This window comes from Alosa alosa, chromosome 12 (genome assembly GCF_017589495.1).
Source record: "Alosa alosa isolate M-15738 ecotype Scorff River chromosome 12, AALO_Geno_1.1, whole genome shotgun sequence".
Taxonomy (NCBI): domain Eukaryota; kingdom Metazoa; phylum Chordata; class Actinopteri; order Clupeiformes; family Clupeidae; genus Alosa; species Alosa alosa.
This window is the reverse complement of record NC_063200.1, coordinates 11,948,732-11,960,583: the sequence shown is the minus strand read 5'-3', so window position 1 is coordinate 11,960,583 and position 11,852 is coordinate 11,948,732. Positions and strand designations below refer to the sequence as shown.

At 44.1% G+C, this 11,852-nt stretch overlaps 1 protein-coding gene across 1 annotated transcript in view; it reads left to right on the top strand.

Annotated features, from left to right (window-relative positions):
* Nucleotides 1-4,125, top strand: part of fam163ba (family with sequence similarity 163 member B, genome duplicate a) — a 34,436-nt gene extending 30,311 nt beyond the window's left edge. The window contains exons 2-3 of the mRNA XM_048259025.1: nucleotides 1,138-1,253; nucleotides 3,277-4,125. Coding sequence (XP_048114982.1) covers nucleotides 1,161-1,253; nucleotides 3,277-3,822 — 639 coding nt within the window. The 5' untranslated portion in view covers nucleotides 1,138-1,160 and the 3' untranslated portion in view covers nucleotides 3,823-4,125. The remainder of the gene's footprint in view (nucleotides 1-1,137; nucleotides 1,254-3,276) is intronic.
* Nucleotides 4,126-11,852: the final 7,727 nt, after the last annotated feature.

The following is an 11,852-nucleotide window of genomic DNA, read 5'->3' as shown; positions in this document are numbered from 1 at the left end:
AATGGCTGGTCCAGTGGTTTCAGAACTCTGCAGTATTAAGGCACAACGACTAGAAACAATCCCCAGTGAAGTGGGTGAGCCCAGACCATATCCACAAAGTGAATTTGAGTCTGGTAATAGCAAGCAAAGCGGATAGATTCTATGAGCACCTACATACACACACACACACACACACACGCACAGACAGTTCACCAATGTGCACATGGCGTGGTTTTCGTTTCGAGCATGTTGCAAGGGTCAGTCAGCTGTGCCTAGAGGTCATCTTCCCATCGCTCTGTGCCATTTCAAAGGTCACGACCTCTCTCCTACAAATCAGATCTCCCCTCCTCCACCCATCCATTTGTTGTTCTATCTGCTCCATCACACCGTCTTTGCTATTGAGTATTTTTGAAGTCCTGCCCAGCCTCTCTATCTGGGGATGTTATCGGTCAGTCCACCTTTTTACTCCTCAGCTCACTATGATCTGACCTCCCTCCCTTCCCTTTTTCTTCCTCCTCCTCTTCCTCCTCCTCTTCCTCTCTCTCTCTCTCTCTCGACCTTATGAAACACTTTTGTATTTTTCTCTCCTATTATTCTCTACGATCTCTGTTTGTCTACACCATCATATTTCCTCTCCGTCTACTCTCATTACTCCGCACAATTTTTCTTTCTCTTTCTTCCTTTCTTTCTCATCCCCTCTTTCTTTCTCCCCATTTTCTTTCTCTCTCTTTCTCTCTCCCTTTTCTTTTTTTCTTTCTTTCTGTCTTTCTTTCTTTCCCCATTTTCTTTCTCTCTCTTTCTCTCTCCCTTTTCTTTTTCTTTCTTTCTTTCTTTCTTTCTTTCTTTCTTTCTTTCTTTCTCCCCCTTTCTTCATTTCTTACTTCCATCCTTCTTCAACTATCCTTCATTCCTTAATTCATTGCTTCTTTTAATTCTCTCTGGTCCTCATGCTCTGTTCATGGAGACATAACTGTGATTGTGTAGATGATGAACCATGGATGCCATTATAAAGTCATGAGAAAGACTTATATGTCTGCATTATGCATTATAAGGATGCATTATGTACAATCATTACCAACGGTGCATTCTCTGAATCGTAATGATGACCCCTCTCTCTCTCTCTCTCTCTCTCTTTCTCTGTCGCTTTCTCTGATTTAGGGTGTTGATGGAGAGGATTTCGAATGACAGCCGGGACAGTGGTCATCACAGGAGGAATTTTAGCAACTGTTATCTTACTATGTATCATTGCTGTACTGTGCTACTGTAGGCTGCAGGTAAGACCCCTGCCTACACACACACACACTCACACACACACACACACACACACTATATGGACACACACTCATACAACTACACAGATTTTCGCACAGATGTTCAGACCCAAATACACACCCCTGGTCAGGCATAGATTTCACTTACTGTATCTAATTAATTCTTCTTACAGAATCACGGTTTCTACATGTTTATGGTTATTGTTATTATGATGATTTGCTATTATTATTCTGTAAAATCATTTAGTCTAATACTATATTAGCATTTTTTGTAGGCTAAAAACTGTTTGTTGGTAATGATAATGTTTATTTGTTATTATTGTATGTCACTTTGGACAAAAGTATCTGCAAAGAATCATAACATAATCATAGACATGGCACACATGCATATACATGCTCTGTGTGTCCAACAAAACCCACCACTGCACCCCTCCACACCCACCTCCAATCCACCCCCACCTCCAATCCACCCCTGCACCCCGTGTGTGTGTGTGTGTGTGTGTGTGTGTGTGTGTGTGTGTGTGTGTGTGTGTGTGTGTGTGTGTGTACGTACATTGGATACATTGACAGAAAGTATGAGATGGCTTTTAGAGACTCGCTGTTGGGCTCCATCTAACTAAAGCACCATCCATTCCAATTTCACTCAGCTAGCCACTGCTTTGGCTCTGCACTTCCTCAGTCATGTAACAATGCAGAGAGATAACACATTTCTCTCTCTCTCTCTCTCTCTCTCTCTCTCTCTCTTCTCTCACTCTCTCTCTCTCTCTCTTCTCTCACTCCCTTCCTTCTTCTCCTTTTCACACCCACACACACTAATAGGCTAGACACACACAGACGCACATGCACACACACACACACACACACACAGACGCACACACACACTTCTCTCAGCCTCATTGCCAAGTCCTTAACTCAATTCAATTAACTTTACAAGCACGACCTAGTTTAATGTGTGCCAGAAAGTTTCCCCTGCATTTAATTCCACATTAAACGTTTGAACACTCTAAGCCCAGAGACCTTGACACCGCAAGACACTCCATCCCACACACACACACACACACACACACACACACACACATACAACAAAGATGAAGACATTTCGCACCGACACCCTATTCAAACCAGCGATCTCTTGAATCCCTCCACCCTTAAAAATGGTCACATGGCATAGTGATTTTGAAGTACGTGTTTGAATGAATAGGTCTGATCAGAGGGCTTACGGAGACTCAGCTGGGCTGATTTAATTCTCAGTGGCGGTTAGGAGTGTAATGCAGGGGCAGAGTGAAAACCAGTAAAGGGACAACGAGGAGGATAGCAGTGTCAGCGTAGCCGCTAGCATAGCCGCTAGCATAGCCGTTAGCATAGCCGCTAGCGTAGCCGTTAGTGCTTGGCTGCGGAGTTTACTTCAGCGCAGAGGAGGACTGGTTTATAGATCAATCCCACACTCCCCTCATCTCTGTCAGTGTAAACGCTCCTTCTCTCCTCCCTCTGCTGTTCATCCTGGGTTTGCGTTCAGTGGATGGATAAAGACAATCAATCATATCAAACTCAATGCACTCTGTAAGCTGTCTTAATTGTATTTTTTATTTTCATGTATTTTGTTCATTCTTTTACTCTATTCTAATTATTTTCTCTTAATTTCACTGTTGGCTGCTTTTGCTTAAATCACGTTGAATTGCCTTTGTGTAAAAAAATGTGTTTTGCCATAAAGGTCATTTTCTCAGACGTCTCTCGTGCTATTTTTCTCTGTTTGTTTCTCTAAAGTTCAGCTCTCTCTAACTTTCTCCATCTCTGTCTCCTCTGCTCCTCGTGTGTGTGTGTGTGTGTGTGTGTGTGTGTGTGTGTGTGTGTGTGTGTGTGTGTGTAAATGAAGTTCAGCTCTCTCTAACTTTCTCCATCTCTGTCTCCTCTGCTCCTTGTGTGTGTGTGTGTGTGTGTGTGTGTGTGTGAGTGTGTGTGTGTGTAAATGAAGTTCAGCTCTCTCTAACTTTCTCCATCTCTGTCTCCTCTGCTTCTCTGTGGACAGTATTATTGCTGTAAGAAGGAAGAATCGGAGTCGGAGGAGGAGGAGCCGGACTTCGCTGTGACGTCGCGCCTCCCGCCCGTCCACTCCAACCACAACCTGTTGGCGGCCTCCGCAGCCACGGCAACGACTGGCCACACCATCGGGGTGGGTGGCGGCGGGGGCATCGCCACAGCCAATGGCCCCGTGGCCCTGTTCACGCCCCCCACGACGCGCAAGCTGACGCGCTCACACACCTTCTGCCCGTCGTGCACGTCGCGCTACGAGCTGCCCTTCTACCTGCAGCCGCCCGCGCCGCCCGTGGTGGAGAGCCACCTGCGCAACGGCGGCGAGCGCCTCAGCTACCGCGCCGTGCAGCAGCAGGACCTGCAGCTGCCCGTGGAGATGCCTGTGCCCAGGTACGCCCACGCGCACCCGCACCACCAGCAGGCCCTGCACCACCCACAGGCCCTCCACCCACCAGCGCCTAGCAACAAGCTCAACCTGACCCGCTCCGTCACCATGCGCGAGATGTTCACGCGCAGCTGCAGCATCAGCACCGACGTCTAGCGCCGGACCTCAACCGGAGCTGGAACTGAAATGGGATCAGGATCGGGGAGCACCACTGATTAAGTTAAGCAAAACTGGACTGGGTCAAGGATTGGGTCAGGTGCTCGTGTGACTCCGACTGGGCAGCTAGCTGGGGTTCGAACTTAAATATGCCGTTTTTTTATTCCAGAGAACTCTTGTCTACATGGAGATGAACCACGTTGTGCGATTCAGGCATCTCTTTTCTCTTTGTCCTCTGCCCTCTGTGGATGTCATTATGAGGGCTCGGAGACGCTACCTGTCAGATTCTCCCAGGGCCAGGGGCCCGAGGGCGGGGGTTGGGGGTGGGGGGTAACTGCGGAAGGGCGGGGGGCTTTAGTCATCCAGCAGTCTGGACGGAGGATGAGCTAGTCTGCTGTTTAAGCTGCTAAATGGGAAACGGGAGTGTACAGGATCCAAACAGAACTTCTTTGTGAGGTTTCTCCTCAACCGTTGAGCATCTTCATAGGACCCTCCAAACCTGCACATCTAAAAGCCTGCATCTACTCAAGTCTCCACGCTGAAGGTGGGAGACGTTTTGGATTCGGATACACTTGTAACAAAGACGATTTTTTTTTTGTCAAAGTTGGAACCAGCTCATTTTGTGTCATGGAGGAGAGGTGTGTGGAGGAGGTGTGTGGAGGAGAGGTGTGTGTCGCGCTGGGTGTTTTTCTCGTTGAGCCTGCCCTCATCCACTGGGGGCCTGGAAAGCACATCGGCGGAACCCTGATTGAATGAAATTATGGGATCAATTTGTGACCACACACATTTTTTTTGTCCTGAAGGGAAAAAGTGGCTTTTTTTGTAATGTTCTTTTGGCTTCTTAGATGGGTGAAGGCAGAGTATCTTACAGTTACCAACCAGACATTTATATACAGTTAACACTCTTAAGAGTTACAGTATGCCCTAGCGACCTGAAGCTCTTGGGTTCTTGCAATAATAACATAGGCAATGGTTATACATAAACAGACAATGTGTGATCAAAAGCATTTTTATATAGGATTCATGAATATTAATTTGTGGACAACTATTGAGTGTTACAGTTACTATTCGAATATAAACCTTAAAAGTAACCAGTTGATATATATTTCTCTCTCAGCTGTTTTAGTTTTTGTGTTGCTATATTTGGTTTTCTACTGGTTTGCCTATATTATTTTCTCTGGAATTAAAACAATGATTCAAATCTCAGCTATTTTTCTCTGTTGCATAAATCAGCATCTTGGAAAAAAAAAGAAACTGAAATAGTTTTCTTCGTGCGGCTGTGAATTGTCCCTTCCTGCTCTCCGCCCGTGTCCCCTCCCAAGGCAAAGGGATGACATTTATCTGAAGGGCTTGGAACACTAGTGTCTCTCTTCTCGGAACTTCTTTTCAATCGCTAGGAGGAGAATTTGCCTCTCACGGACTGAGTCGATGGAAGGTCAGCCATCTTGCGCTGTTGTTCGCCACACGTCCATTCAGCCCTGGACCTGCAGACGTTTTTCTTTCCCCCTCGACTGACGTCACCACAGCGCTAATGACGATTGCGAGTGCATTGCGAGTGCATTTCTGCTCTATTTGCCCTCCTCCACATGGTTTATTACTGAGATTGATTTTCGCCATTCCATCCCTCCTTCCTGCACATGAAAAGATGGTGAGTTGGGGAGTATATCTGGCTTCTCCCAGATCGTGATCATCTTATCTGCCCGGACAAGCTCACCACCACAATCTTAATTCTGGACACACACACACACACACACACACACACACACACACACACACACACACACACACACACACAAACACACACACAGGAACACACACACATACGCACACACGCACACACAAATGCACACACACACACACACACACACACACAAACAAACATTTTCTTATTATTGTTCTTATTATTGATATGGTTATCATTATTATTATTATCTGTGCTCATCTAAACCTTTGCAGCATTGTTTTTCTTTCAGTATGCAGTATGCTTTCTCTTCTTGTGTTCCTGTTCTGAGGTGATGCAAGCCTTTTAGCCTTTGTCATCGGTTTGAAGTGTACCAATAATGAACACGTTGTTGTTAATAAAAATTAAAAGGCTGATAAACCCGTCAGTTGGGCTTTGCTTTGATTGCAACGGAACTGAAGAAGTGGCACCGATGAAACGTTTGAAATCAGAAACCTTTAATTAATTCTGCCGCACAACTCATTCATACTGTGCCTATTCCAAGAAAATACAAACGACCTTCACCATGTCACTATATTTTAGATTTAGGCTATATCATTTATAATGTATGAAGTAATTTATACTACGATTCAGTTGACGAAAAACCAGGTCCCAAGCATTGTGCTCTGTGAAAATGTACCTTGATTAAATAATTAATAACTAAATAATTTAATTCTTTCATTTACACCAAAATCTTTGATCTGGGACCTGTGAGGAGACTTGGTAACACAATTTAGACTGCCGCAGCCCGTCCTTTTTGTGTCTGATGGGGAGGAGAGTGGATCCTCCGCCGAACAAGAGGGATGGCTTGTCATCGGCAGAACGCCAGTAATCACATCTGACCCCCGGCTGAACCCTGAGCGGCCGTGGCTCAGACAGGCTGCATCGGCGCTTATTGAGGCATCTTTCACCGCCCTCACACACACACACAGACACACACACATTCACACACTGCTTCAGGTAAGACATTATACCCTCCCTGGGTACATTTTAACCCATCGCCCAGGTGACTCTCCCTATCTCCAGTGCAGAATATTCAGTCAATAGAAAAGAATCTGTTATTTTTCGTGTTCTGCATGAACCACATTCAGAAGTGGAAATGTGAGCTGAAGTTACAGTATCTCTGCCCAGTTGGATGATGCTAGACAAAACTCGGGATAAACACTAACAAATGTCTAGGATAAACACAAACAAATGTGTAGGATAAACAAACAAATGTCTAGGATAAACACAAACAAATGTCAAGGATATAGCCTACACAGGGCCACACAGTGTCTTCATCGGTGTTTCGGTAGCTTGAGGCCAAAACATCCCCACAAGATCAAGCTCATTAGTTTGAACCCTTGCTAGCACAAATATACAATACATACAAATATTTTGATCTTACAATACACCTTCTGTCACCTGTGGGGATGTGTATGCTAAATAAATGTATGTAAATGTGTCTGATGCAAGTGAAACAGCAGGGAGGGGACCAATCTATATATGACTTGGAATACAGTAGTATAGAATCCCGTCTTATGCCGTATCATTCTATACAGGATGACAAGGTGGTGAGTGAATGCAGAATACATCCCTATGGAAATGAAATATCTGCACATATACGTGTGCTGATTTATGTGTCTCCACAGGTCTTTGTGTGAGTGTGTGCTTTGTGTGAGTACTATATATGTGTCCATGTGTTTATGTGTGTATGTGTGCGTGCATCATTGTGTGTGTGTGTGTGTGTGTGTGTTTGTTAGATGAATTTGATGTCTTGAGTGTACAGTTTTAAAAAAAAATGGGGAAATCTTTGCCAGTCGTGAATTATTCAAGGCCATAATCGCTTCCTGCGCACCCAGCTTAGCTAGCACAGTCTTTAAGGATATATTGGTGTTTTATGGCACGCTTTGAATCATTCTTCTCCCAGGTGACCATTCCAATCCCACTGTCCTGCTCTCTCTTCCAATATGTCTGTTCCTCACCATCCTTTTTTCCCTATCTTTCTTTCTTTATCTCTATCTGTTCATTCATGGATGGCTATGTCTATCAAACTCTCTCTCCATCCTTCTCTCTCCATCTCTCTCTCTCCTTCTCTTTCTTTCTCTCATCTCTTTCCTTCTCTCTCTCAATCTCTTTTGCCATTTCCTTATCTCTTTCTCTCTCCATCTCCATCTCTCTGTCTCTAGGGTGAGTGAGTGAGGAGGTGAGGGGTGTCAGACAGTATGGTTTATGATGTTTGGCTGTAATGTCAGAGGAGTGCTACTCAGACGCTACACTGAGGGCAAGACAGTCATGAATTATAAACGTGACAAAATGCAAACCTGCACACACACACACACACACACACACACCATTCCTCTCAGCTTCCTCCTCAACGTGTCCTCCGGGAAACGGTGACGCACGACCATTCGAGGGGGCAGCCTGAAGTAGTCATCCACGGCAGAGAGGAGATATCAGCTCATGTCATTTTAGTCAAGACATTTTCTTACGAGGGAGATAGCAATCTTAGTTTTGCCAAAAACGAAATGGCTAACTAGCTTTAACTTATGTCATGTGTATTCTGAATCAATCAATGCCTAGCCTTAGTTTAGGATAAATAATTAGAAATTCCTTTAAATGGAGAAGTAGACCTCCACTTGTTTTCGACCTTAGCAGGTGTTAAAAGGGACACAACTGGTTTCACAAAGTAGGAGTTTGTTCAGGGTACTTCAGCTATGTCTCCCATAGGATTCTGCCAAAAAAAGATGTCTCCAATGTTAGAGTCCTTAATGCTGCTGCCGTTTCGCTTTTTCACTGGAAGATTGGGGATATAGATGAAGGACAACACAACCCTACAGACACACACATAAACACAAACACACACACACACACACACACACACGCACACACACACACACACACACACACACACATAAACACAAACACACACACACACACATACACAGTGACACACACACACACACACACCAGCCCTGCATAATTATTGTTCTGTGAAGTATGGGGATCAGCCTACCCTGTGAATCAGCCTACCAAGGGGCCATTACCACATGTGTTACTGATCCCTAAAAGGAGAAGCCCGGTGCCTGTGTGAATTTTTCATCCTTCCCTCTTCTCTTTGTGTGTTGAGGTATAAATAACGCATGGCTCAGGCGGGCCGGCAGAATGGTGGAAGGAGAGACTGAGTGAGGGAGGTAGGGAGGGGGATTCTTTTTTTTAATCATTTCTGTCTTTTTTGCCTTAGCTGAGTCCTGTTTCCCTTTGATATTTGCCCAGTGAACCATCTCGCAGACAGTTCTTTCCACTCCTGTGACCACAGAGAGGGCTCTAAGACGGGCACACACACACACACACACACACACAAACACACACACACACACACCGCACCATAATATCCCTGTGTGTGTCAGGGCCTTTTTGTGTCTCTGAAGAGAGAGAGTGGAGTAGACCTTACTTTTCTTCAACTCAGCTTGGCCCAGTTGAGTAGTACAGCTCACCTGGTGGTCAGCTGACCACTGACAGCTGATATCCAATGCCTTTTAGTAACTGATACCTAATATCTGATGGCTGACTCATAACAAGGCAAAGAGGGCTACAATTAAGTCGACAATTAAATCGTTCCATTTTATTGGAACAGTACGCTGGACTGGTAGCAAAACAACAGAGGGCTTTGCATAAATGCTTACAGAACCAGCGTTCTATTAACATTCAGTGTCAGTTGACTGAAGAAATGCAGCTGGTGTGGAAGAGGATAATGTCAGTCAAATATATAGTGCAAAAGTAAATGTATTGCACCCTATTGGTCTAACAAAGTGAATATTTTTTTGAATATTTCAAAGCACTCCTTCTACACTCTTTTTCTGTGACAGACGGTATTAAAGGTGCAGTCAGCAATTGTGCAGGAAACCGTGTTTGTTTATGTTTATGTTTATATTTATATGTATAAGCAGACGCTTTCGTCCAAAACAACCATGTAGTGGAGGCTAAACTTTGCTTTTAACTTTTACCAATTGCTTTTTTAATATTACAAAATCACACTGTATTATCCACATTAACATTACAAAATCACACTGTATTATCCACATTCACAATATGTACAGTCATCAACACTCTAGGAACCATTTAATACCACTGGTATTGTTATTGGACAATAACCTCAATCATCATCAAACATGTTCTGCCTTTTAAAAAAATCCGATACCGCATGGCGCAGTCCACCTCACCAAGATCACAAAATTCATAGTTTATTCACCTCTTATTTTACCACTACATCCCTGAAAACAACGTACTTGTACATTATACTAACCAAAGAGCAAACAAAACACACCAGAGAGGTAAGCTCACCCCTCCCGTCAGTATTCCCAGAGAAACTCCCCCTCCCACACTTTGTTTGTTTCCAGTTTTCGAAGCCTGGGCTGCCTACAGAGCCTACACTGTAGGCCACTCACAGAATGGGCAGCTATTGGCCGTGAGGAGATGATTGCTGAATGTGACAAAAAATGTAATGAGCTTAAAATCACGTACAATCGCTGACTGCCTTTAACTGTTGTTGTGTCATCTCATTTGTCACTCTGGGGCCGTTTATACGAGGACGATTGCGAAGGAAGACGACAAAATATTTTATCATAAGTGACTTTCGTTTACACGGCAACCCCGCCATCGGGGCTTGAAGACGCCACAATCTGAAGACTCCTTCCAGAGTGTAGAGTTTTGAAGACGACTCGGGTTGCGTCTCCATCTAAACCAAAGATCCTTGTTTACCTCTCTGGCTAAACTGTCAAATTAGAATGTCTGCGCGTGACGTACCGGGGTTCTATCACACCACCACCCAGCGGTCTGGAATGCATATCCAATCGCATATCACATACGATTGCGTCTTCATATAAACAAAGATTTCCCCCTGAGAATGCTTGTCTAAACGCGAATAAAAAAATGAAGACGAGACGCCACTTCTGCGTCTTCTCTTTTCATCGTCACCGTATAAATGTAGCCTCAGTTTCTTTTGTTCAATTGTCAGGATATGTGTAATCTCTTCAGTCAGGATACACAATCTCATTTGTCCGGATATGTGTCTGCATGTCCCTGGGTAAAATACGCTATCACCACATGGCGTACAGCCTTGCCTCGTGCTCTGCGAATGGCAGCATGCACTTATGCCTGCGTGTACACCCCCGCGCCCCCGTGAGTGTGGTTAACGGGACGTGAAGTTTTCCCATCCCAACCTGAGTCCGCCTGTTGTCCTCAGTACACCTTTTATCTTCTGCTTGGGTGATTCATTCATCCCGCTGCTTTAACCCCATCCCTCCCCCCACCCAATCTCTTCCTTCAGTCCCTCCACCCACTCCCACCCACCCTCTCCATCTCTGCACAGGGCTATATTTTTTTCATTCAGCATGTGGCTCTGTCCTTATTGACTGACTGACTGACTGACTGACTAAGAGCTCGGCATGCAGCGTCATTCTCAAATTGCACCTGTTATTGAGGAGATGCGACAGGCAGCAGCCGGACAGTAAGGATGAGCCTCAGGACTATGCAGAGCAGTGCAATAAATAAGGAGAGAGGTTCATGAATGACACTATTAGTGTTATATTACATGATGGGCGTACAGCAACCTCATGCAAATATAATACTCCAAGGACATCTCATTCCCATATTCAATTTATATCGGCATACATGAAATGTGATCCAATAAGTATTGAAAGGTAGGCCTACAGAACAGTGCAGTTCATTGCATGGAAATAGTCATTATCAAGATTGGCAAAGCTTTGTACAAAATGGATTAGCTGTTTTGTTATGTTGTTTCTGACAAGCCATTTAAAGAACCTTAAAGAGTTAATAATTACATGGATATCAGATTAAGAGTTTCACAGGCAAATGGAATACACTAGGCGTAAAAACAAGTAGAAAGCATCATAAGTTAGGAAGTTGTAGGAATGTTGTAGGACAAGTAGAAAACATTATAATGTTGTAGTTATTAACTACAAATAGTATATCCTTGTTCAAAGTGTAAGCAAAATATTGTATCTCAATGTGTGCACTGGGTCATGAATGTGGCAGGCCTACAATTCTTTAGTCCAATGACTGGGTGAGTCAATTTAGCGTTTTGAAATAGCAGGTTTGTAGCGCCATCTGTTGGGTTAAAAAGGCAAAATTGTTCCGTATGATTATATTTTTTATGCACCGGTGAAATTAGTCACCCAAAGGCTATTAAAAACATATCTTGATTTCAATAAAACATAATTGACTGTGATTGTCGAGAAGGCTCATCGAAAACTTCATTGAGTAGGTATTCAGTAAGGGGAGTTATTTTAATGTCTAGCTATGATGGGGA